The sequence below is a fragment of the Phyllobates terribilis genome, unplaced genomic scaffold, assembly GCF_046119375.1.
Source record: "Phyllobates terribilis strain yellow unplaced genomic scaffold, ASM4611937v1 Scaffold_12__6_contigs__length_324123572, whole genome shotgun sequence".
Taxonomy (NCBI): domain Eukaryota; kingdom Metazoa; phylum Chordata; class Amphibia; order Anura; family Dendrobatidae; genus Phyllobates; species Phyllobates terribilis.
This window is the reverse complement of record NW_027362772.1, coordinates 218,387,582-218,415,338: the sequence shown is the minus strand read 5'-3', so window position 1 is coordinate 218,415,338 and position 27,757 is coordinate 218,387,582. Positions and strand designations below refer to the sequence as shown.

The 27,757-nt window shown below is 45.3% G+C and overlaps 1 protein-coding gene across 1 annotated transcript; it reads left to right on the top strand.

Annotated features, from left to right (window-relative positions):
* The first annotated feature begins 1,508 nt into the window (after window positions 1-1,508).
* On the top strand, window positions 1,509-27,273 carry REXO2 (RNA exonuclease 2). Its single transcript, XM_073656665.1, has 7 exons — window positions 1,509-1,798; window positions 3,445-3,528; window positions 3,817-3,894; window positions 8,065-8,176; window positions 14,544-14,652; window positions 15,795-15,848; window positions 26,994-27,273. The coding sequence occupies exons 1-7, from the start codon at window positions 1,655-1,657 to the stop codon at window positions 27,064-27,066; spliced, it is 654 nt and encodes a 217-aa protein (XP_073512766.1). The 5' UTR covers window positions 1,509-1,654; the 3' UTR covers window positions 27,067-27,273.
* Window positions 27,274-27,757: the final 484 nt, after the last annotated feature.

The following is a 27,757-nucleotide window of genomic DNA, read 5'->3' as shown; positions in this document are numbered from 1 at the left end:
GAAGCTATAAAATTGACCTTCCTTTGAGCTAGTTGAGAATCTGGAGCATTGCATTTGTTTGTTCTATGAAACTCTCAAATGGCCAGAAAAAGAGAACTTTCATGTGAAACTCGACAGTCTATTCTTGTTCTTAGAAATAAAGGCTATTGCATGCAAGACATTGCCAAGAAACTGAAGATTTCCTACAATGGTGTGTACTACTCGCTTCAGAGGAGAGCACAAACAGGCTCTAACCAGAGTAGAAAGAGAAGTGGGAGGCCCCGCTGCACAACTGAGCAACAAGACAAGTACATTAGAGTCTCTAGTTTGAGAAATCGACGCCTCACAGCTCCTCAACTGGCAGCTTCATTAAATAGTACACGCGAAACGCCAGTGTCAACGTCTACGGTGAAGAGGTGACTCCGGGATGCTGGCCTTCAGGGCAAAGTGGCAAAGAAAAAGCTATATCTGAGACTGGCTAATAAAAGGAAAAGATTAATATGGGCAAAAGAACACAGACATTGGACAGAGGAAGATTGGAAAAAAGTTTTATGGACAGTTTGAGCTGCTTGGATCACACAGAAGAACATTTGTGAGACGCAGAACAACTGAAAAGATGCTGGAAGAGTGCCTGCTGCCATCTGTCAAGCATGGTGGAGGTAATGTGACGGTCTGGGGTTGCTTTGGTGCTGGTAAAGTGGGAGATTTGTACAAGGTAAATGGGATTTTGAATAAGGAGGCTATCATTCCATTTTGCAACGCCATGCCATACCCTGTGGACAGCGCATGATTAGAGCCAATTTCATCCTACAACAGGACAATGACCCAAAGCACACCTCCAAATTATGGTATTCTATCTGTAATGGAGTGGCAAGCGCAATCACCAGATCTCAACCCCATTGAGCTGCTGTGGGAGCAGCTTGACCGTATGGTGCGCAAAAAGTGCCCATCAAGCCAATCCAACTTCTGGGAGGGGCTTCAGGAAGCATGGGGGGAAATTTCACAAGATTACCTCAGCAAATTAACAGCTAGAATGCCAAAGGTCTGCAATGCTGTAATTGCTGCAAAGGAGCATTCTTTGACGAAAGCAAAGTTTGAAAGAGAAAATTATTCTTTCTAATAAAAATCATTATTTCTAACCTTGTCAATGTCTGGACTATATTTTCTATTTATTTTGTAACACATTTGATAAATAAGAGTATGAGTTTTCATGGAACACACAAAATTGTCTGGGTGACCCCAAACTTTTGAACGGTAGTGTATATGTATGTATATATATATATATATATATATATATATATATATATATACACACATATATACTACACATTTAGCATAGGGTGATCACATGTTGCTGTACTAGAAGGTAGCCCACAGACATCTATAGCGCCCCCTGTGACATCACTGGCCTCAGCAGCGGTGATCGTCACGTGATCCACAAGTAGTACACGCCGCTGTCTGCGCATTTTGAAGATCAATCACATCAACAAGGGTTGACCTGCTGACATCATCAGACCACGCCCACTTACGATAGTTCTAGGAACCAATCAGCTATGCGGGGCGTGGCTCGGTACGCAGAGCTGAGTGGCCGCTTTCGCCTTTGCGCAGTGCCCGTTGCCGGCCGTGTCCGCTGCTCCTGGGCGCCGTGTAGCCATAGCAGCGGGGCCGTCCGGTGATGCTGTTTGCTCGGCCGCTTCTCACCACATTAGTGTCTCGGGTCGTTGCTGGCAGCCACAAGTTCCCGCCACTCCCGGCAGTCAGACCGTGTGCTGGCATGTCCGGGGACATGGTGCAGCGCATGGTGTGGGTGGATCTGGAGGTGAGAGCCGCTGCATGGCGCAGGAGATGCGGGGGCATTCCCGGGCCTATACAGCCGGGGCCATCGCTGCTCCACCCCGCACGGGGCCCCCGGTACTGCAAGGCTTAAAATTAACAGACTGCTCCTTCCTCTCCCTCCGCTGACCGGCTGCAGCGGTGACTGCAGTAAAGATAACCCCTGTTGCAATCTTGGGCTCTGCGTTTTTCTACCAAATAGAAATCACCAGTGATTGGCTGCAGCCAGGAGCGCACAGGAATCACAGAACCCCACAGCAAGAGTTCGAATTACAGAAATCCTACCTGGCGATGTAGATGGCTGATGTGGATATATATATAGAGGTGTGCACTGCGCCCTCCACCTGCACCACTCCAATAAGTCTTTATAAATCTGCCTGTGAGTGGCACTATCGCTCCACATCACATGACCCTGGCTGCAGCCGCCACTGATGTCACATCAACTTCCAGAGTCCCTGCATAAAGCCGCCGCGGTGCCCCCCGACACTGTAATGCCGCCACGGTGCCCCCGACACAGCATAACAATGCCCCCTGACACGGTACAACGCCACCACGGTGCCCCCGACACAGCATAACAATGCCCCCCGACACGGTACAACGCCACCATGGTGCCCCCGACACAGTATAACGTTGCCATGGTGCTCCCCACACAGTATAACACTGCTCTGCCACGGTGCCCCTGACACAGCATAATGGTGCCCCCGACACGGTATAATGCCGCCACGGTTCCCCCCGACACGGTAAAATGTTGCCACCCGACACGGTATAACGCTGCCACGGTGCCCCTGACAGCATAATGGTGCCCCCGACTCGGTATAATTCTGCCATGGTGTCCCCGACACAGTATAACGTTACCACGGTGCTCCCCACACAGTATAATGCTGCTCTGCCACGGTGCCCCCAACACAGTATAACGCTGCTACGGTGCCCCCGACACAGTATAACAGTGCCCCTGACTCAGCATAACGGTGCCCCCGACACAATATAGCGCTGCCACAGTGCCCCTGACACGGTATAATGCGGCCATGGTGTCCTCGACACAGTATAACGCTGCCACGGTGCCCCTGACGCAGCATAATGGTGCCCCTGACACGGTATAACGCCGCCACAGTGTCCCCCGACACGGCATAGCGCCGCCACAGTGGCCCCCGACACGGCATAGCGCCGCCACAGTGGCCCCCGACACGGCATAGCGCCGCCACAGTGCCCCCGACACGGCATAGCGCCGCCACAGTGCCCCCGACACTGTATAATGTTCCCATAGTTCGCAAAACAGACTTATGGTCTCCGCAGCCCACCATACATAGTATGATGACCCCCACTCAGTATTATGGCCTCCACAGACCCCCGCACTCTGTATGGCCCCCACATCCACTGAAATCATAAGCAATGACAAGAATTCCCACATGTTCCTGATTCCCCTGTGACGGCTGTAGGAAGATATTGCTGTCACGTATAAAGTCATTGTGACCAGGACTCTCTGCCACCATTATTGGTGTAGGGCTAGGGCTGCCCCCGTGGGTGCAGTGATCCGGGATTTCTCTGGGCCTGACTCTGCTGGCTGGGGGGTCTCTATAGTATGGTGGGATGCAACATGTTGCTCCTATGTCTGCTGCTTTCTCTGTGTTGCAGATGACCGGACTGGACATAAAGAAGGACCAGATTATAGAGATGGCCTGTCTAATCACAGATTCTGACCTCAACTTACTTGCCGAGGTGAGTGTTTGCCGCCGCCAGGGTGTACTGAGACGGACTCTTATATGTCAGGCTTCCTTTTTATGGCTGGTCATAAAGTATGATGATTTGTAGGGGTGAATATCTCGGACTCACCTGCCCCCCAGCACCATTTGGCAGCACATGGAGCCTGTCGTGTGCCTTTGGGCTATGTCTCATTCTGCTAGATCTGTCAGAATATCCATATAATTAGAAAATAAGAAACATCTGAATAATATATATATGTGATCTTGAGCAGCTGTAATGGTGCCGTAACCTTTCTTTTTGCAGGGTCCTAACTTGATTATTAAGCAGCCAGATGAGTTACTGGACGGCATGTCCAATTGGTGCAAGGAGCATCATGGGAAGGTAACGTTATACGCCACGCACCACGCCCGCTCAGTCACTGATGCATTATGAATCTGTGTTGAGGCCTTCCCGCGAGCTTTCCCCTATTTCTGACAGCAAAAATCGCAATCTTGTAGCTCTATTTTTCAGTGAAAACATAGGAGCACTGATAATCCCATTAAAGTCAATAGGCTCAATCGGTGATTTTTTTCTTTTTTTTTTTTAATGCAACATCATGACTCTCTATACAAAAGCCAAGATAGAAGTGTGAACAAAGCCTTTGGTCAGATTCACACCAACATATTTCACAATCCGTACACTGGCTGCAATGCCCGGACTGACCGGGGATCTCCTGACCCAAACTGTCAGCTTCATACAGTTAGGTCCATATATATTTGGACAGAGACAACATTTTTCTAATTTTGGTTCTAGACATTACCACAATGAATTTTAAACAAAACAATTCAGATGCAGTTGAAGTTCAGACTTTCAGCTTTCATTTGAGGGTATCCACATTAAAATTGGATGAAGGGTTTAGGAGTTTCAGCTCCTTAGCATGTGCCACCCTGTTTTTAAAGGGACCAAAAGTAATTGGACAATTGACTCCAAGGCTATTTCATGGACAGGTGTGGGCAATCCCTTCGTTATGTCATTCTCAATTAAGCAGATAAAAGGCCTGGAGTTGATTTGAGGTGTGGTGCTTGCATTTGGAAGGTTTTGCTGTGAAGTAAACATGCGGACAAAGGAGCTCTCCATCCAGGTGAAACAAGCCATCCTTAAGCTGCAAAAACAGAAAAAACCCATCCGAGAAATTGCTACAATATTAGGAGTGGCAAAATCTACAGTTTGGTACATCCTGAGAAAGAAAGAAAGCACTGGTGAACTCATCAATGCAAAAAGACCTGTGCGCCCACGGAAGACAGCAGTGGTGGATGATCGCAGAATAATCTCCATGGTGAAGAGAAACTCCTTCACAACAGCCAACCAAGTGAACCACACTCTCCAGGAGGTAGGCGTATCAATATCCAAATCTACCATAAAGAGAAGACTGCATGAAAGTAAATACAGAGGGTTCACTGCACGGTGCAAGCCACTCATAAGCATCAAGAATAAAAAGGCTAGACTGGACTTTGCTAAAAAACATCTAAAAAAGCCAGTACAGTTCTGGAAGAACATTCTTTGGACAGATGAAACCAAGATCAACCTCTACCAGAATGATGGAAAGAGAAAAGTATGGTGAAGGCATGGTACAGCTCATGAGCCAAAGCATACCACATCATCTGTAAAACACGGCGGAGGCAGTGTGATGGCTTGGGCATGCATGGCTGCCAGTGGCACTGGGTCACTAGTGTTTATTGATGATGTGACACAAGACAGGAGCAGCCAAATGAATTCTGATGTATTCAGAGCCATACTGTGAGCTCAGATCCAGCCAAATGCAGCCAAACTGATTGGTCGTTGTTTCATGCTACAGATGGAAAATTACCCAAAACATAAAGCCAAAGCAACCCAGGAGTTTATTAAAGCAAAGAAGTGGAATATTGTTGAATGGCCAAGTCAGTCACCTGATCTCAACCCAATTGAGCATGCATTTCACTTGTTAAAGACTAAACTTCAGACAGAAAGGTCCACAAACAAACAGCAACTGAAAACCACCGCAGTGAAGGCCTGGCAGAGCATCAAAAAGGAGGAAACACAGCGTCTGGTGATGTCCATGAGTTCAAGACTTCAGGCAGTCATTGCCAACAAAGGGTTTTCAACCCAGTACTAGAAATGAACATTTTATTTACAATTATTTAATCTGTCCAATTACTTTTGGTCCCTTTAAAAACAGGGTGGCACATGTTAAGGAGCTGAAACTCCTAAACCCTTCATCCAATTTTAATGTGGATACCCTCAAATGAAAGCTGAAAGTCTGAACTTCAACTGCATCTGAATTGTTTTGTTTAAAATTCATTGTGGTAATGTCTAGGACCAAAATTAGAAAAATGTTGTCTCTGTCCAAATACAGTACAGACCAAAAGTTTGGACACACCTTCTGATGTAAAGATTTTTCTGTATTTTCATGACTATGAAAATTGTACATTCACATTGAAGGCGTCAAAAATATGAATTAACACATGTGGAATTATATACTTAACAAAAAAGTGTGAAACAACTGAAAATATGTCTTATATTCTAGGTTCTTCAAAGTAGCCACCTTTTGCTTTGATGACTGCTTTGCACACTCTTGGCATTCTCTTGATGAGCTTCAAGAGGTAGTCACCGGAAATGGTCTTCACTTCACAGGTGTGCCCTGTCAGGTTTAATAAGTGGGATTTCTTGCCTTATAAATGGGGTTGGGACCATCAGTTGTGTTGTGCAGAAGTCTGGTGGATACACAGCTGATAGTCCTACTGAATAGTCTATTAGAATTTGTATTATGGCAAGAAAAAAGCAGCTAAGTAAAGAAAAACGAGTGGCCATCATTACTTTAAGAAATGAAGGTCAGTCAGTCCGAAAAATTGGGAAAACTTTGAAAGTGTCCCCAAGTGCAGTTGCAAAAACCATCAAGCGCTACAAAGAAGCTGGTTCACATGAGGACCGCCCCAGGAAAGGAAGACCAAGAGTCACCTCTGCTTCTGAGGATAAGTTTATCCGAGTCACCAGCCTCAGAAATCGCAGGTTAACAGCAGCTCAGATTAGAGACCAGGTCAATGCCACACAGAGTTCTAGCAGCAGACACATCTCTACAACAACTGTTAAGAGGAGACTTTGTGCAGCAGGCCTTCATGGTAAAATAGCTGCTAGGAAACCATTGCTATGGACAGGCAACAAGCAGAAGAGACTTGTTTGGGCTAAAGAACACAAGAAATGGACATTAGACCAGTGGAAATCTGTGCTTTGGTCTGATGAGTCCAAATTTGAGATCTTTGGTTCCAACCACCGAGTCTTTGTGCGACGCAGAAAAGGTGAACGGATGGACTCTACATGTCTGGTTCCCACCGTGAAGCATGGAGGAGGAGGTGTGATGGTGTGGAGGTGCTTTGCTGGTGACACTGTTGGGGATTTATTCAAAATTGAAGGCATACTGAACCAGCATGGCTACGACAGCATCTTGCAGCGGCATGCTATTCCATCCAGTTTGCGTTTAGTTAGACCATCATTTATTTTTCAACAGGACAATGACCCCAAACACACCTCCAGGCTGTGTAAGGGCTATTTGACCAAGAAGGAGAGTGATGGTGTGCTACGCCAGATGACCGGGCCTCCACAGTCACCAGACCTGAACCCAATCGAGATGGTTTGGGGTGAGCTGAACCGCAGAGTGAAGGCAAAAGGGCCAACAAGTGCTAAGCATCTCTGGGAACTCCTTCAAGATTGTTGGAAGACCATTTCCGGTGACTACCTCTTGAAGCTCATCAAGAGAATGCCAATAGTGTGCAAAGCAGTCATCAAAGCAAAAGGTGGCTACTTTAAAGAACCTAGAATATAAGACATATGTTCAGTTGTTTCACACTTTTTTGTTAAGTATATAATTCCACATGTGTTAATTCATAGTTTTGATGCCTTCAATGTGAATATACAATTTTCACAGTCATGAAAATACAGAAAAATCTTTAAATGAGAAGGTGTGTCCAAACTTTTGGTCTGTACTGTATATATGGACCTAACTGTATGTATCTATGAGGTTGTAAGTTTGGGTCAGAAGACCCATTGTCACTCCTGGCATTGCAGCCATGGATAGTATGGACTGTTAAATATGCCTGTGTGAACCCATCTTTACAAAGAACTTTTTGCTAAATTTTTCATGTTGAACTGGACACACAATGTAATAGTGAATAAAACTTTTTTTTTTGACCAATCCTAAGCAGGCAGCAACACACCGAAGAAAAACCATGCCCCCAATGTAGCTTAGAGCGGGTTTCTCAGTGTGTGAGATGTAAGGATACAGCTCTGATCTCCTGGTCTAACCTCCTGCATGAGTCACTGTTGGTGGGAGGGGCAGTGCAGCTGAGTTTAGCTGCGTCACATTACATACGCTTCTATATTCCAATTGTGGACTCGATACACAGAGGCACAGAGATCAGAGGACGTCCCGCAGATCTCGAGTCTAGAGTGTGGACCTATATCTGATTTTCATGAGACATTACACAATGTGTTATTAGAGCTGCTTCCACCACTAATTCCATTTTTGTTCTCTGATTGCAGTCTGGCCTTACACAAGCTGTGAGGGACAGCAAGATATCGCTAGCACAAGCAGAGTACGAGTTCCTGTCTTTCGTTAGGAAGCACACTCCGCCTGGCATCTGCCCCCTGGCCGGTGGGTATTGCTGGTTACGTGCCAGCCCTTCTGCACACAGATGTTGTATTTCATACAGTCGGACACATTAGAGCTCAGGGAGCAGCCGTCAGCCTCGTGCTGAGCACCCGCAGCGCTCGGACCCTGCACAATGCTGCAGTATCATATTAGATAGAGCCAAGAAATGTATAGAAAAAGAAGAAATCTCTGATCTTGTATCTTTTATATACTGTGATATAAAATTAGTGACAGCAATGTCTGCCTGTATCACCGTTTCACATCTGCACCAACATTTACCATCATCCGCTCGTCACGGCTGATCTTGCTGTTCTGCAATTAGGTTATAACTTATTGTGTTTGATAAATATAAAAAAAATGGACTTCTGATGCCTGGTTAAAGGGGTTTTCTAGGAAGAGTATATTGATGAGCTGTCCTTAGAATGGGTCATCAATGCCCGATCAGTGGGGGCTGTCATCCTCAACCAGCAGTTTACTATAACAAGCCAAAAAGTGAAGTATAAGGAGCCGTCCTCGGGAACAGAACAGCTCTGAACAGCACAGCTCCTATTGCAGTGTTGTGATCTGAGCTGCAGTACTCATGTATAGCCACTGCATGTTTTATGGCGCTGTGGTGTTCCTGCTCTGACCTCCGGCGGCCACAGCACCAGGTATCAGCGGAGGAGAAGGTGTCCTGGGGGTCTGACCATACCAATCCCCAAATAAATGACCTATTTTAAGGACAGGTCACCAATATCTCAGTCCCAGACAACCCCTTTAAGTTCTATAGCACAGGAACATACATACTTTACATCATCTGGTCAGTAAAAGATGTAGGGGGAAGGTTATTCCTGTTCACATGACTTGTCAAGTAACGTAAAAAATGCCAGCATCCCTGTGTGGGTGAGGGGGGATCTGCAAGTCAATGCATCCATTTTTGAATATAGGGGTTTGTGCTGCTCACCTCCAGCTTTGGGATATTACCAGTGATATCACCTAATAAAGCTTCCCAGATCAGTGGCTGAAACCCCTGTGCACAAATGAGACAAGAAACACCCAAAAGCAGCGTGCGGGACGCGTCAACAGCAGGATATAGAATTGCCTTTATACTTGCACTTTTTTAGCGTGTTTTTGTCACATTGATCTCTCGGATGACGTGGGGGATCTGCTGGGATGGTAAGGAAGGGTCCCAGGACCTTATACATGGCAGGGACCCCTTTAGCTCTAATTGGGATGCAGTATATATATATATATATATATATATATATATATATATATATATACAGTACAGACCAAAAGTTTGGACACACCTTCTCATTTAAAGATTTTTCTGTATTTTCATGACTATGAAAATTGTACATTCACACTGAAGGCATCAAAACTATGAATTAACACATGTGGAATTATATACCGTATATTCCGGCGTATAAGACGACCTGGTGTATAAGACGACCCCCCTACTTTCCTGTTAAAATATAGAGTTTAGGATATATTCACCGTATAAGACTACCCCTTTTCCAACACATACCAAACACCGGTAAAAATTAAAAAAAAACAGATTTGAATTTAACATGGTCCTTTTTTAATTTAAATTCTTATGACATGCAGGTATATAGCAGGAAAACTGTCACTCATAAACATATTAAAATAGGGGGGACCCCACGTCATTTTTTGGGGGGTCCCCCATTCTAATAGCTAGTAAAGGCTAGGTATTCAGCTGGGGGCTGATATTAGTAGCCTGGGAAGCTCCGTGGGTATTACCCCCTTCCCAGACTTCAAACATCTTCCCCAGCCGTCTGCTTAACCTCCGCTAGAGACTATAATGATGGTGGAACCCACGCCAATTTTCTTTTTAAAAAATCCTTTATTTTAACACTAAATGACAATTGAGGGGTTAATAAAGATGCAGTCCCTAAATTATTATTAATTTTGTAATTAATTTTTCCCAAAAATGTTGACGTGGGCTTCGCCATATTTTTGTGTCCAGCCAGGTACAGCAGGCAGGAACGGGCTGCCCCCAACCACCAGCTGCCTATTTGTACCTGGCCGGACACAACAATATAGGAAAGCCCTTTTTTTTTTAATTATTTCATGAAATAATTAAAAAAAAAAAGACGTGGGGCTTCGCCCTATTTTTGTGTCCAGCCAGGTACAACTAGGCAGCTGGGGGCTGGAATCCGCAGCGCAGGGAGGCCCAAGCTTTCTGGGCCCCCCCCGCTGCAAATTGCAGTCCGCAGCCACCCCGGAAAATGGCGCGTTCATAGAAGCGCCATCTTCTGGCGCTGTACCCAACTCATCCAGGGCCCTGGTGCGGTGGCTCACTGGGTAATAAAGGGGTTAAGGCCAGCTTGGCATTATCAGCTGGCCCTAAGCCCGAAATTCATGGGGTCACGCCAATATTAGACATGACCACCATGAATTTCTAGTAAAGTATTTAAAAAAAACACAACACCCAGAATAAAGTCCTTTAATTGAAATAAAGACACAATTTTTTAATGTTCTAAATTAAACCATACTTACAGTCACGCCCATTCCAGCTGAAGCCAACGATCTCCTGCAATAAAAGTAAAATAATAAAGCAACCTCATCCTTACCTCTCCATGGTTCCCAGGACCGGTCCAGCTCTGCTACATTCACATGACAGGCTGCACCGCAGCAGAACGCTGCCGTTCAGCTTGCCATGCGGCAGACACTGAGAAGCGCAGGCATGCTTGTGCTCCTCAGTGTCTGACTGTGACGGCATCCAGATGAGCCGAGATCATGTCCAATGAACTCGGCTCACCTCATGCACGTCACTGACAGCGTGGGAAAATTCTCCTGCTCCCCGCATGCGCAGTAGAAGTTTCCCACGCTGTCAGTGACGGACGTCCAGGAGGTGAGCTGAGTTCATTGTCGGCTCATCTGGATGCCGTCACAGCCAGACACTGCAGAGCGCAAGCATGCCTGCGCTTCTCAGTGTCTGCGGGATGACAGGCTGGATGGCAGCGTTCTGCTGCGGTCCAGCCTGTCATCTCGATGTAGCAGAGCTGGACCCGTCCTGGGAACCATGGAAAGGTAAGGATGAGGTTGCTTTATTATTTTACTTTTATTGCAGGAGATCGTTGGCTTCAGCTGGAATGGGCGTGATGGTAAGTATGGTTTAATTTAGAACAATAAAGAATTGTGTCTTTATTTCAATTAAAGGACTTTATTCTGGGTGTTTGTGTTTTTTTAAACTTTTACTATGGGGTTAGTAATGGGGGTGTCTTATAGACGCCTCTCCATTACTAACCTGGGCTTGATGTCAGCTGGCATTATAAGCTGACATCAACCCCAGCCCTATTACCCCCTGCCACCGCACCAGGGCAGCGTGGAAGAGCGAGGCTAAGTGCCAGAATTGGCGCATCCTATGGATGCGCCATTTCTGGGGCGGCTGACGGCTGGTGTTTCTAGCCTGGGAGGGGGCCAATATTCATGGCTCCCTTCCTGGGCTATTAATATCAGCCCCCAGCTGTCTGCCTAGCCTTTGCTAGCTATTAAATTAGGGGGGACCCCACGTCATTTTTTTTGGGGGGGTCCCCCATTTTAATAGCTAGTAAAGGCTAGGTATTCAGCTGGGGGCTGATATTAGTAGCCTGGGAAGCTCCGTGGGTATTACCCCCTTCCCAGGCTTCAAACATCTGCCCCAGCTGTCTGCTTAACCTCCGCTAGAGCCTAAAATTAAGGGGAACCCCACGCCAATTTTTTTTTAAATAAATCCTTTATTTTAACACTAGATGACAAGTACAGTAACCAACACTATCACTGTACTTCATATATATGTGACTGACATGTTTCTATCTATCTAATCTATGTGTGAAGCTCTATTCTGTCTGTTATAAATTGTCGGGTACTGAATTGCCGGCCGGCTTTTTTAAAGAGACGGTGCATGAAAACACTATTATTTGTTTTAATAAATCCTTTACACTAGATGACAAGTACAGTAAGCAACACTGTCACTGTACTTCATATATATGTGACTGACATGTTTCTATCTATCTAATCTATGTGTGAAGCTCTATTCTTTCTATTCTAAATTGTCGGGTGCCGGCTTATGCCGCTGCTGAATTGCCGGCTTTTTATATATTGTCACAGAAGCGATGCGAACTTCCCTGCTCCGGACACAGCGCAGCGCTTCTGTGACAAGTGAAAGCTGTCGGCACAGAAGCCCTGCGCTGTGTCCGGAGCTGGGAATACGCAGCGATGTGTCAGTTTCAGCACAGAAGCGCTGACTGTCTGGACCTACCGCCGCCGTATTTTAACTCCCTCCACCTTATATTAACTCCGACATGGCAGGGATACGGCCACGGCAGCTTATTAACACCCCCAGAGTATCCCCGCATGTCAATTTCTGAAAGTTCAAAAGCATTACCGGCGTATAAGACGACCCCAGACTAGACAGAAGATTTTTCAGTCTTCAAAAGTCGTCTTATACGCCGGAATATACGGTACTTAACAAAAAAGTGTGAATAAACTGAGAATATGTCTTATATTCTAGGTTCTTCAAAGTAGCCACTTTTTGCTTTGATGACTGCTTTGCGCACTCTTGGCATTCTCTTGATGAGCTTCAAGAGGTAGTCACCGGAAATGGTTTTCACTTCACAGGTGTGCCCTGTCAGGTTTAATAAGTGGGATTTCTTGCCTTATAAATGGGATTGGGACCATCAGTTGTGTTGTGCAGAAGTCTGATGGAAACAAAGCTGATAGTCCTACTGAATAGACTGTTAGAATTTGTATTATGGCAAGAAAAAAGCAGCTAAGTAAAGAAAAATGAGTGGCCATCATTACTTTAAGAAATGAAGGTCAGTCAGTCTTAAAAATTGGGAAAACTTTGAAAGTGTCCCCAAGTGCAGTTGCAAAAACCATCAAGCGCTACAAAGAAACTGGCTCACATGAGGACCGCCCCAGGAAAGGAAGACCAAGAGTCACCTCTGCTTCTGAGGATAAGTTTATCCGAGTCACCAGCCTCAAATCGCAGGTTAACAGCATCTCAGATTAGAGACCAGGTCAATGCCACACAGAGTTCTAGCAGCAGACACATCTCTTCAACAACTGTTAAGAGGAGACTTTGTGCAGCAGGCCTTCATGGTAAAATAGCTGCTAGGAAACCACTGCTAAGGACAGGCAACAAGCAGAAGAGATTTGTTTGGGCTAAAGAACACAAGGAATGGACATTAGACCAGTGGAAATCTGTGCTTTGTTCTGATGAGTCCAAATTTGAGATCTTTGGTTCCAACCACCGTGTCTTTGTGCGACGCAGAAAAGGTGAACGAATGGACTCTACATGCCTGGTTCCCACCGTGAAGCATGGAGGAGGAGGTGTGATGGTATGGGGGTGCTTTGCTGGTGACACTGTTGGGGATTTATTCAAAATTGAAGGCATACTGAACCAGCATGGCTACCACAGCATCTTGCAGCGGCATGCTATTCTATCCGGTTTGCGTTTAGTTGGACCATCATTTATTTTTCAACAGGACAATGACCCCAAACACACCTCCAGGCTATGTAAGGGCTATTTGACCAAGGAGGAGAGTGATGGGGTGCTACGCCAGATGACCTGGCCTCCACAGTCACCAGACCTGAACCCAATCGAGATGGTTTGGGGTGAGGTGGACCGCAGAGTGAAGGCAAAAGGGCCAACAAGTGCTAAGCATCTCTGGGAACTCCTTCAAGATTGTTGGAAGACCATTTCCGGTGACTACCTCTTGAAGCTCATCAAGAGAATGCCAAGAGTGTGCAAAGCAGTCATCAAAGCAAAAGGTGGCTACTTTGAAGAGCCTAGAATATAAGACATATTTTCAGTTGTTTCACACTTTTTTAAGTATATAATTCCACATGTGTTAATTCATAGTTTTGATGCCTTCAGTGTCAATGTACAATTTTCATAGTCATGAAAATACAGAAAAATCTTTAAATGAGAAGGTATGTCCACCTTTGCTGCAGTTTGGGTCAAATTCAGTAAAATATAGAGAAATGTGGCCAAAATGTTGGCGCTGCTGCAATATTTCTGTCGCATAAATCCTGAAGCAAATTATGGCAGAAAAAGTGCACGGCTTGTAAAAAGTGATGTCATTGTGAAACAGGAGAATGAAACGGAAAAAAGCGGCGCTCACCCCTGGTATGTGGAAAAAGGCAACTTCATTACAATGGTTTTGCTTAATCTACGCTTCTTCTCAGATAGTTGTTGCTCGTTCATCCTTTGTGTCCTCTCCTCATGGGACGACATGATAAAGTTGCCGTGTTCTCACATATCAGGGGTGAGTGCCGCTTTTTTCCATTTCTTTCTCCTGTTTCACAAATCCAGTAATATTCATCTAGTAGTAATTTGCATAACGTGACAAAACCATTGAAGTATAATTTTTCTGTTTCTTAGGGAATTCTGTGCACGTGGATAAAGTGTTTCTGAACAAATATATGCCTCAGTTTATGAGACATCTGCATTACAGGATAATTGATGTCAGCTCTGTTAAAGAGTTATGCAGGTAAGTGATAATTGTGCTGCGAATGGTTTTTCGGTCGTCCATACGGCTGCACTTCTCCCCTCCAGCTGCCTTTCATGCTTTGCTGTCCCTGTGAGTCAGGCACATAGAGGGTTAGGGGTTGGGAAGGAACGCTGATGGATCATTTGTGGTAAAAAGCCTTCAATGTTTCACGTCTGATTGTTACTCTTCAGATGGGGCTTCTGCCGGACAGTAGGATCACTGCTATCTGTCATGTGGTTCTGGTGACCCTTGGTCTTCATTAGTCTCCATGGAGGGCCATGGCATTGAGGGCCAAGATCCTGCAGCTGCGAGACTTCTGAAAAAAGACACACTCATCTGAGCTCTAAAAACTCTACTAAATGCTCAATACAATGTCGACCTGTAGCTTTGATTATCTTGATATACCAATCTGCCATCCTCACCTGCTGTCACCCCATGGACACTGCTCTGTGGTGGCATCGGAAGTGATGGTCATTGCTTCCGGTGGGGATCGGACTGCTCTGAACCCATGGGATGACAGCAGTTGAGTATGGCAAGCCACGGGTCAATATTGTATTTGACCCGGACAATCCCTTTAAGATCTGTCACAAATTAGATGACCTGGAAGCCTCTCAGACGGCAGCCAGACCATAAGTTCTATGGTACGGCAATGTCAGGTGGGCATAGCACTTGCTGTAATTGCACGCCTGACATTCTCATATTACAGCATAGCGGAGATTAGTTTCTACCAGATCCATATATAAAACTGGAGCACGCACAGATGCCATGATGATCCACAGCAGGGAAGGCCGCCTTATTACACACTTCTAGTCTGGCCATGTGACTTATCGCCAGCGTACAGATGCCGGCCCATGAGTTCTTCTTGTCCTCACACAGTAATGTATAGGGACACCCCAAGCGTGACGTGAGTACGGCTCCTCTCCAGATACGCAGTACATGTCTCTGTACCCCGGTCTGACAGTAATTGCTGAGCCTGATTTATAACACCTAAAGAAATGTGTTATTAGATACGTAAGGTGAAGGAAAGTGTAGAAGGGCTATTCCCATCTGGGAACGTTTTCCAAGTGTTTCTCTTTGTCCAGCAATGAAGAAATCATAAAGGAAAGAATTAGAAACTCACAAAGATTCTCCTCTCTTTTCAGACGTTGGTATCCTGCGGACTATGAGCGTGCACCAATGAAAGCAGCTTCTCATAGGTACGTGCAATATCTCACCCCCACCGAAAACAGATCCACCTCTTCCATAGACAAACAATAAAATCATTGGTTTTCAGAAAAAACACACATTATAGCCTGCTTAATAAAGTTATTTATACCTACAGCGACCATAATAAAAAGAAAAGACAAAAAAAATCTATTCTGTACCCCCTCCAAATAAATAAGGTTGATCAATAAATTAGATTTTCCCTTTAACAGCTCTGGTAAACAATATGTCTCATATTATTATTATTTTTATTTTTTAATTCAACTTTATTTCACAATAGCATTGTGCGGTATTGATGGGCTGATAATGAGCCCCCTTCTGCGGCATTTAAAGGAGTATATGCTCTAAATGGTAGGTGACAGTCAGGCGATCACTGGGTCTTAGGTTCTCCCCCAAATCTACGATTACATCCAAATGTGTAGTTCCCTTAATCCCCACTAGATGTCAGCAGAGGGCCAGGGAGTTTTCTAAAAAGGTGAATGAAACCTCCCTTCTTGGGTCACGTGACTTTATATTGGCCGGGATTTCCTCTGCATATTTCTTGTCAGAAATGGATCACTTTAGAGAAATGTTAAGGGATTTTCGCTATTTTGAAGCAGTAGAATGTTTTTGCTCAATAATCTTGTTTTGACGGTACTTTGCAAGCGTAGGTTTACACTGGCTACAAAGATTGGCAGCCTATTTAGACGAGCCGACTTGCCTACAGATGTGCACAGAACTGTCCTTGTTCTCGGCAGCACAGTTCCTGTTTACACAGGACAATGTGCTGCTGAGTGATTATTTTTCACCTAGCTTAATCATTTCACTGAACAAACGAGTGTTTTGCTCATTCGTCAGTTGATCTACACTGCACAATTATAGGCAAAGAAGCGTTCATGGGTGGCACACCCTCAGGCTATGTTTACACGCTGCTTTTTTCCATGGTTTTCCTGTGAAAAATGCAGCATTTTACTGTCCAGCCAAGTGAGATTTCTGAAGTCTCATTCACACATGGCTAATTGTTTCCTTGCAGTTGTAGATCTGCAGCATGTCAATTCTTTCAGCATTTTTCATCCACTTTAATTAATGGAAAAAACACATTAAAAAACGCAGTAAAAACATGTGCTTTTTTTTTTCCCTGCAATCACATCAGTATTTCGAACAGATCTGTAGCAGATTTTTCTCGTCTCAGTAAAAGGCCGATAAGACTTACCAGCAGAACCAGCTCACTGAGGGATTCTTAGTTAACCCTTTCTGCAGCCAGCAATAGATGCGGCAGCACCGAGGCTATAGAAGGCAAACAGTGCAACATTTTTAATGAAACCCTAATTATTTTTAGCTCGAAATACATGAATTTAAAGAGGTTGTTCAGTGGAAACAAGTACCTATTCTTAGGTGTTAACTTACTGATTGGTGGGTGTCCGACCATTCAAACCCACGCTGATTGGTAGATTGGCAAAAAAAATTTATCACTGACGGGGAGCTTTTATCCCTTTAACAAAATGGAACTGCAGGTCAGATACCCGACCGCCACTTCATTTGTTCTCTATGGGACTACCGGAAAAAGCAGAGGGCAGCGTTCGGAAGCCCCTAGGGAATAACTGGAGCTGCGGTCACAGGTGTGCACTACCACTCTATTCTAAGGGACATAACTGTGCCCCGTTCTGCTGATCAGTGCTGGTCCAATTGTTCAGACCCTCACTGGTTAACAAGTTATCGCCTATTTTGTGGATAGATTACTTATTTTCACTGGATAACCCCTTTAAGTAAAAACAAAAATTGCCCCGAAAGTGCCTATCTCTTAAAGATTTTTTCACGTCTTTGCTAAGCCTTAACCTTAGGACAGACTGACAAGCTGAAGACCTGTTACATGTTAGTCTAAAGAGTGAAGAGTGTGCAGCCGCCAATGATCTGATGGAGACGAGCTGTGCTGAGAGTAGGTCAGTGAGGTCAGAGGAGTGAGAGGTTTGACCCCCAACACCCCCACCTATCAGCTGACTAAGGGCGACTTTGATCTTTACCTGACACAGTACCATATACATATCGAAGACTTGGAAAATCCCTTTACAATTTGTCATTTAAAGGGAACTTGTCACTATGAAAATGCCGTCCAATCTGCAGGCACTGTGTTATAGAGCGGAGGGAGCTGAGAAGACTGTATATATACTATTGTGGGAAAAGATTCAGTATGGTCTTGTTATGGTACTGGCGTAGCACTGCTGGAAACCAGTGGCCGAAGACCGAGCAGGATTTGCAAGCGATAGTAGAAGTTCTTGGAGTTAGCAAAGAGTTGCAGGAAACAAATCCTTAGATAAGTAAGAACAGTCTGGAGAAGACAGTTCAGGAGCTGGAGACTGGAGCTAGACTAGAACAGCTAGACACAATACTCAAGCAATGAGTGAGAGATCCATGCGGCTTTAAGTAGACCCAAACAGGAAACAAGATGGATCCCACAGGTACAGAATCTGCCATCTTAGTAAAGGGCAATTTCAGAACACAACCGCAGCCTCCAGTGGTGAGGAGTGAAATTGCAGCACTATTATTAAAATGAACCATACCGGCTCATAACCTGCAGGTATAGGATTAGACCTCACTCAGTAGTTTTCATATATGTAAATAAATGGTACGTGTGTGATCAGTGTTTAATTACTGGTGGATAAATAAATAACAGAGCATCTCCTGTTCATTATAAAGTTAATCACGCAGCACACAGATTTGACACTGATGCCATCCATGTGCTGATTTTCACAGACCCATAGACTTGTGTTGGTACTTTTCATCCCTGCTGCTGGAAAAAACAGACGTGTGAATAACAGCATAGATTTTCATAGGTACATGTCATATCCGTGAAAAGCAGGTATGTGCAGCAGGGACGTCTGAATGAGGCCGTACTGAAAGTGCGGCTACAAGGAGAAAATGAACTTCTTTCCTCCCCGGAGTTGCTGACTTTCAGTCATAGAGGGGTTACCGGTGCAGGCAGTCATCTCTCACTGCAGCAGAGTGAGCTGTCAGTCAGTGCTGGGGTGTGTGTGTTAGGGTGAACAGTTTGATATGTTCACTAGTTGCCTGCTCCTGGCCTAATGGATATGATCAAGTGCATGCAAGAAAGAATAACATCAGACACACACACAGTCGGATGTAAGCTCTCCTTGATCAGCTATGGCACAGCTCCAAGTCTCTTTATTCAACCCGAACATAGATTTATATAAACTCTCTATATGGGCTCGGTTAGCCCCAGAATGGGAGTAACTAGATGTATTGATTGTAGTATAATGAGGGGTCGCTCACTGCTTAAAAAACAGAAAAAGGGTTCTCTGAAGGAAAAAATTCAATATATAAACAGAAAACTTCGGCACTCCAATTTGAATGTCAAATAGAACAGTTTATTCATATACAGATCCTTGAAGGCAAAAAATCATTGCATATGCATGTGCAGAAAAATACTTGGTAATCATGAACCATAAACAAAACGTTTTCGACCTATGTTGGTCTTTATCAAGGTTTCTTTGCTAGGAGGTTTGGATTCAGTATAGGTAAGTATCAGACGCTAAGAAATTCAATGCACACAGACCATCCGTTGTCGGCACTTTCACCTAGGGGCACCTTCCCATGAACCAGAGAATCCCATTGAATTTCTTAGCGTCTGATACTTACCTATACTGAATCCAAACCTCCTAGCAAAGAAACCTTGATAAAGACCAACATAGGTCGAAAACGTTTTGTTTATGGTTCATGATTACCAAGTATTTTTCTGCACATGCATATGCAATGATTTTTTGCCTTCAAGGATCTGTATATGAATAAACTGTTCTATTTGACATTCAAATTGGAGTGCTGAAGCTTTCTCTTTATAGATGAATTGATTGGTTAGTCCATGGGCAGATCCATGAGGTCATCAGGGTGGGTTGGTCCATGAGGTCATCAGGGTGGGTTGGTCCATGAGGTCATCAGGGTGGGTTGGTCCATGAGGTCATCAGGGGGCGTGATCCATGAGGTCATCAGGGGGCGTGATCCATGAGGTCATCAGGGTGGGTGTCTCCAAGTGATGTGTCGCTCTGTGATTGGGTAGTCCTATAGAATTCAGCTTCCTCCTAGAACTTCCTTGTACAACAGGAGGTAGTCATAAGTCCAGTTGCCATCTTGCATAACAGAGCATGGTGTGATGAAACTGGATATGGCAGCCATCTTTTGATCTAAATAAGCTTATGTAAGGTGAAATAATACACTTTGTGGGTCTTTTCTCTCAATCTCCTATGTCTTGAGGTTAATTAAGTATTTGATCCTATGGCTCTCCTCAACAGTCTCCCCTAATTACTTTATTAACCTTCTGTCCCTACTGTGGTTCCCTCACCCATCAGTGCGTGATCACCCCCCTTGCTTGGGTAATTGCGACCTGTTGTCCTCCTACAAATGAGTATAGAATGGCACGACACACAAAGTAGAGGATATGTAACATTATGTAGAAGGTTCTGATGGAGGCATGAACTTCTTGCAGTGGGAGGCATGTATCCGCGTCGGCCTTCCTTCAAGTTTGACTGAAGTAGGAGTGGTCAGGAGCACTTGGTAGGGACCCTCAAATCTCAACTCTAGTGATGTCTTTCTGGTGAACTTCTTTACCAGCACGTAGTCACCAGGTTGGAAAGTGTGAGTACCTTCACTGAAATCTGGATCTGTTATGGATGACAAAACTCGTGCATGTGTTACTGACAATTCTTTAGTAAGGGCAATGACATAATTTACAAGAGTATCACTTCCTAAGGCTAGCTATTGTGGAAAATATTGACCCAACCTTGGAGGCCCCCCAAAAAGAATCTCATATGGTGTAAGTTTAGCGGGACCCCTCGGAGTGTTTCTGACTGAATATAAGGCAATGGGCAAAATGTCTGTCCACGGAAGTTTGACCTCCTGACTGGCTTTCAGTATTTTGTTTTTCAAGGTGCCATTTAGCCTTTCTACTTTACCACTGCTCTGTGGGTGATACGGAGTATGTAAACCCAAATCGGCCCCTACCAAGGTCCATAGTTCCTTAGTCAGTGCTGCAATGAATGCGGGTCCTTGGTCACTCTCAATTACTTCTGGGATTCCATATCTGCACACTACCTCAGTCACCAGTCTCTTAACAGTCACTCTGGCAGTAATATTGGTTCCTGGATAGGCTTCAGGCCATCCCGAGAACATGTCAGTCACTACCAGTACATACTCGTACTTCCCTACTTTTGGCATTTGAATATGATCGATTTGAATTCTTTGAAAGGGATAGTGTGGTTTAGCCAAATGTTTCTGAGTAACTTTCTGAGGCTGTGCTGGATTGCATGTTGCATACACAAAGCAGGACTTGGAATATTTTTGGGTGACAGTAGAAATCCCATGTGCCATATAAGTCTTCCAAATCAAGTCATTCATCTGATTCTTGCCTCTATGGGTGATACCGTGTGCCCATTCTGTCACCGAGGGGTACAGATTACGAGGTAGACAGATCTTTTTGTTCTTCCTCCAGACGCCATCTTCATCCTTTTTAGCTCCTGCTTCTTGCCACAACTTCTTTTCATCATCCGGTGTCTTGTCTTGATGTAAATGGATAAAACTTCATAAGAGAGCTTTGAGGCCCTCCTTCAGTGTCTTGAGACACGTACACCGCTGCTTTCTCTTTCCTAAATGAATCCTGGTCATGTGTAACCACGGCATATCCCTTATGGAATCTTCCTGTTTCATCTACAAATCTGGAACCATCGGTGAAGAACGCCAGGTCAGCATGCAGGAGTGGGTCTTCAGACACATTTCTCTTGAAGGCTGCTTCTTCCTGCATCTGTTCGAGACAATCATGATCCCCTGAGTTTGTAAAGGTGTCTTCACCGAGAGCATCAGTATCATCATCCACATCCCCTCTGGGAAGAGGAAGTAGCGTGGACGGGTTGAGGATGGTGCAGCGGACAAGAGTGACATTATCTGGAATCAAGAGGGAACATTGGAGTCTCATATGACGCAGCAGCGACAGGTGTTTAGGTTGAGTTTGGTCAAGAATAGCTTTTATGTCGTGTGGAGCCATTAAGAAAACCGGATGTCCTAAGATGATATCAGAAGTTTTGTCCAGAAGCATATGTGCAGCATGTGCGGCTCTGAGGCAGGTCGGGGAAGCTTGAGACACTGAGTCCAGGCGGGCAGAGTAATAGCCGATGGGTCTTGTTCTTCCCCCATGTTTCTGTGCTAGGACTCCGGAAGCATGTCCTGCCACTTCACTTACAAACAAGTAAAAAGGTAGTTGATAATTTGGGATTCCAAGGACTGGTGCAGACTATATGGCCTGTTTAAGAGCGTAGAATGCTTCCACGGATTTGGGACGTAGTGGAAAAGCTGATGTCTTGACGTTATCGTACAACGGTTGCATCAGCTTTGAGGCATCTGGAATCCATTGGCGACAATATGTAATAAGTCCTAAGAAAGCTTGTGATTGCTTAGGTCCTTTTGGTAGAGGAACGGTCTCAATAGCAAGTTTCCCTTCACCCGTTAGGTATTTCACGTTTGGAGAGAGACAGTGGCCTAAAAACACAACTTTAGGCTGACACCACTGAATTTTGTTGAGTGACACCTTGCAGTTTTGTTGTGCAAGGTGAAGGAGAAGACAGACTCGATTCTTCAGCTGTCGCCTGATCCGGACAACATAGTAGGAGATCATCCACATACTGAAGGACAACTTGATGGTTAGTCTCTCTCCACAGCCGTAAACAAGAGGCAAGGGCCTGAGAGAAATGACTTGGTGAGTTCTGTGCTCCTTGTGTCCAGGTGTATTGTGATCCACTGTAAGTGAAGGCAAACAGGTACCAATATTCTGGATGTAGTGGTACGCTAAAGAAAGCATTGGCCAGATCGATGACCGTGAAACATTTTGCATCTGATGGTATTTCTGACAACAATGTATGTGGATTGGGCACAATGGGACTTTCTAGTACGGTTGCTGCGTTAACAGCTCGGAGCTTAAGTTGTTGGCAGAACTGAGCACCAGAGTCCCATGTGGTGTCACTGACAAGTGAGGCATCATTAAATGCAGTGTCCATAACAGGCCAATATGCATCGCCTGCTTTAAGATTTGCCAGGGAAATGAGATCTTGCCATGTGGTGGAGTAATTCCTTTGGATTTGAAGCATGCTTGTATAGAAAGGCATCGGCTGTTTTTCTGGATCTGGGAGTTGGTTCAGCAGAGTAGCATCTTGCTGGGGTGTACACTTGACATAAAGGATGGGATCCTCAGACATGGGCGTTGGCACAGTTGGTGGTGGCACCTGAGGCGGGAGTAGAGATGGCACCGGAAGTACAGGTGTAATTACTTGTATATGAGGAGCAGGAGTAACAGTCCTGGAATGAGGGGCTCTATTTGGGCAGCTCCTATATCATGGGGTGGAGTCCAGGTGACGCAGGCAGTCTTACAAGCTTTAACAGTCCTGTCCTCATTACTAATTAACCTGATTTCAGAGAGGCAGCAAATGCTTGGGGGGGGGGGCTACACTTGTTCATTATAATTCCAACAATCTCCCTTGCACACGCATGAACAGGAAACCCGAAGATGCCAACACCAATGGCAGGAATTGTCAAGGTCTCAATCTGCTCACTAATATTCGCATACTCTAAGATACGAGTTATTGCAGCGCGTAGTTGTCGAGCACTGACATCTGGATGAATAGGGTCAAAACTAGAGATCACAGCATGTATGATCATTCTACAAGGAATATTGCCAGATTTAGTCACCGCTAGGTCCCCAACAGCTATCTGACCACGTGATTCAACAATGATTCGACTGTCAGTTTGAATAGTCGCCCCACCTGCTTCCACTATAGCTCCAGCCACACCTCTGTTGTGCGCTAACCTAGGGTTGGCAGCATTAACAATAGCATCCGATTCCATTGCCGTTATGTCACCCTTACCCACCACTAACAAGCGTCCCTCAGGAAATTCTTTTTCAAAAATGGGTTGCCAACATTCCCTCCCCTTTGTGCTTCCTGTGATGTTGGTGCCCCCCCCCCCCCGCCAGATTGAGCCCTTCCTTGATTCAGTGGCTACCAACCGTTCCATACAGGTGTGAGCTCGACTGCGAGAGGGGCTGTGACGTACTGGGAATGGAGTTAAGTAGACTGCGTGAGAGTGCTGTTGTAGCGGAAGTGTTGGGAGGATAGGTCGCTGCTTGAACTAACTCATGTGGACGTGCGGCTGAGTTGCCAGTGGAAGTGACAGTGGAAAGGGTCGGTGCTGGGGATGATCCAGGTGGGAGAATATCTGGGATCACGATGGGAGTGTTAGGTGAAAGGGTTGGTGGCCCACTGGACCCCGTTGTGACAGGGAACATGGGTAAAGCCTGTTCACTTCCCGAAGGAGTATTGTACTGGCCACTAGTGGTCATTACTGGGCAAAAAGGATCTGGTCTTGTGGTGTGTAGCATTGGCCTATTATGTTCACCAGCGAAAGTCATGTGTATATTTCTGGATTGTGCCTCACTCGATTTAGCCAGATCTATGTCAGTTACATGATGATATGGCTCAGTTTGTATGATCTGGGGCAACGTTCAAAGATGGCCACCACCAGAGGCAGCACATGTGCCATCCACAAAATGGCCACCTCCAGAAAGAGCACTTTTGCCATCCACAAAATGGCTGCTGCCAGAAGGAGCACGTTTGCCATCCACAAAATGGCTGCCGCCAGAAGGAGCACATTTGCCATCCACAAAATGGCTGCCGCCAGAAGGAGCACATTTGCCATCCACAAAATGGCTGCTGCCAGAAGGAGCACATTTGCCATCCACAAAATGGCTGCCGCCAGAAGCAGCACATGGCAATGTGCCACCATCACCTCCATTATACGGCGGTGGCCGTTCACAGGATACATTTTTGTAATACACATAACTCAAAACTCTGTCCTTTTTCCTTTCCTCTTCTACTCAATTTTCTCTATACAAACTTTCAGAGACTCCTTCCCATGCCCTAGCAGTAGACAACAATCCATTATCTTCTAGAATACCTTTTCTCTCTTTTAAGACAGTCTTCCACTCCAGGGGCATTAACCTCCCCCCTTCTGGCATTCCACACAACTTCATAAGCTTTTTACATTGTTTAACATGACTTTTCCCTTCACGAGTCGCAACTAATGCACACGGGTCTAACTTGCCATCTGAATTTGGCTTAGTGCCAATACAACAAAACTGCATTAATTTCTCCATCTTTCTCTATATAGACCAAGATAAACACAAAACAAACAATAAGATGGGGGAGAATGACTCAAACCTGAGATTCTAAAGGAAAACTGAGTCTGCAGCACACACTTCTATCTGTCTCCGTCCTGCCACGTGGTCCCTGTCTGATTTCCATATATATAAATAAATAAATAAAACACCTCGTATTAATCCAATTACCAGGCCCCGTACCGAGTCACTCACTCTAGGCTACGTGCCGAAACTCAATTTACTAGGCTCCGGGCCGAGTCACTCACTCCAGGCTCTGTGCCAGTACCAGGCCGAATCACTCACTCTAGGCCACACCGAGTCACTCACTCCAGGCTAAGTACCCCTACTTTCTCCACCAGAACTGAAAATCGTATCACAGGCGACAAACGTGAACTGTACCACAGACAATATCCTTTACTTCTCCAGATACCACTCAAAAACCCACTTGCTCCCTTTTAAATACCAGTCAATCTCCCCTTAACACAACACATAACAGGCAGCAGGCAACTGAGCATGTGACGGTTCTTCCACAATTAAATGGCCAGCAGCGGAGAGACCCTTCTGCTGTCTTACTGATACCTCGAAAACCGGACACAGTCAGGCAATCTGCACAGGATACCTCAAGGAACACAGGAAAAGATTACTGATTATAAAAATCAGCAGACTTACCGTGTTTGGTTATGGAGGTGATCAAGTCTCCTGGCTCGGGGTATTCAGTGCATCCTGCCGTTCCACTTGCCGATCCTCAGGGTGTTTCTTCCTCTGCTGGCCCCACATTGGGTGCCAAAAATGTTAGGGTGAACTCTTTGGTATGTTCACTAGTTGCCTGCTCCTGGCCTAATGGATATGGTCAAGTGCATGCAAGAAAGAATAACATCACACACACACACACACACACACACACACACACACACACACACACACACACACACACACACACACACACACACAGATGTAAGCTCTCCTTGATCAGCTATGACACAGCTCCAAGTGTCCTTTATTCAACTCCAACATAGATTTATATAAACTCTCTATATGGGCTCAGTTAGCCCCAGAATGGGAGTAACCAGATGTATTGATTGGTTGTCCATGGGCAGATCCATGAGGTCATCAGGGTGGGTTGGTCCATGAGGTCATCAGGGGGTGTGATCCATGAGGTCATCAGGGGGCGTGATCCATGAGGTTATCAGGGTGGGTGTCTCCAAGTGATGTGTTTCTCTGTGATTGGGTAGTCCTATAGAATTCAGCTTCCTCCCAGAACTTCCTTGTACAACAAGATGTAGTCATAAGTCCATCTTGCATAACAGAGCATGGTGTGATGAAACTGGAAATGGCAGCCATCTTTTGATCTAAATAAGCTTATGTAAGGTGAAATAATACACTTTGTGGGTCTTTTCTCTCAGTCTCCTATGTCTTGAGGTTAATTAAGTATTTGATCCTATGGCTCTCCTCAACATGTGTATAGCTGCTGCTTACTGTGTACTGAGCCGTGACTGCAGCCCCTCTGGCCACCGCCTCTATGACTGAAAAGCCGGCGGCTCCCTGGAGGAATCAAGTTAATTTCCTCCCAGTATTTGGGCTTCTGGTGCAGCTTTAGAGCGCTATTAACCTGCAGATTAATCCTATAGCTGCTGTTTATAGCGTTTTGGGACACGACCGTTTCTCTTTAAACCTCTGCTGTTTCTGTGATTTTTAGTCCGGTGGCCGGTCCTATCAGTGCACACTTGTACAAAGAAAGCTGTCAGTCCGCCCACTGGACTGGAAATCCCAGAAACAGCAGAGGATGAAATGATGAAAGCGCAGGTTGTATTAATCTCCTCTATAACACGCTGCCTGCAGATTGGTCGGCATTTCCTGGTGGCAGGATCTTTTTAATAAACTTTTTTCCAGGATAAGACCTTCCTGCCCTCCACGCTCATCTGCTTTACTCATGCTTCATTCTTGCCTTTTTCAGAGCTCTGGATGATATCCGAGAAAGCATCAAAGAACTTCACTTTTACAGGCAGCACGTTTTTAAGAAGGTGTAGGATGAGAAGTAGGAGTGCGAGTTCTCGAGGATCAGCGGAGTGTCCAGCACAGAGGCCCGGCTTTGTTACTATATACTTTCATTTGTAGAACCCAAGTGCTGGTTGTTTCTTCCAGGTTAATTGGGGGAAGGTTTGGAGCAAAGGAAAGTTTTACATGTTTGATAAAGTTGCTTATTTTGAATTTTGTTATTACCAATAAATTGTTCCTGCAAAAGTCTATATTCATTTGTATAGGAGTATAAGAGCGGCTTCTACCATCAGCCCCGACTTGTAGTATGTAGTAACGGATTCACCGGGAATAATGCTTCATTCAAGCTGCTACTCAGCACTGTACAGTGAGGAAGAACTGGGGGCCTTTCTAGAAATTAATGGGGGTGGATAAAATGGGACCCCACTGCTGACACATCCGGAGTCAGTGGCGGAGACAGAAAGCGCCTCTGTGCAAGAGCAATGTGTGGGCCCTCTCCAGGTCAATAGTTACATCTATGGCAGAAGCTGCTTTGGGGATGGAAGTGGCCCCCTTACCTCTTGGGCCCCTGCGGGCCCCTGCGTAGCTGCACAGGTTGTACCAGTGATATGTCCGCCCCTGCTGAGGACTATAGGTGCCGCAAAATGACATCCTGCCTGTAAGGCTGTGGTCACATCAGTGTCATTCTGTTCTGTATTAAGGACAATAAACCACACTTTATGC

Bases quoted from the DNA above. Each gene is read 5' to 3' on its own strand.
- REXO2 (XM_073656665.1), top strand. From the start codon at position 1,655: ATGCTGTTTGCTCGGCCGCTTCTCACCACATTAGTGTCTCGGGTCGTT. The intron at 8,177-14,543 runs GTGGGTATTGCT...TCTGTTTCTTAG, and splicing joins TGGCATCTGCCCCCTGGCCG to GGAATTCTGTGCACGTGGAT. The intron at 15,849-26,993 runs GTACGTGCAATA...TGCCTTTTTCAG, and splicing joins ATGAAAGCAGCTTCTCATAG to AGCTCTGGATGATATCCGAG.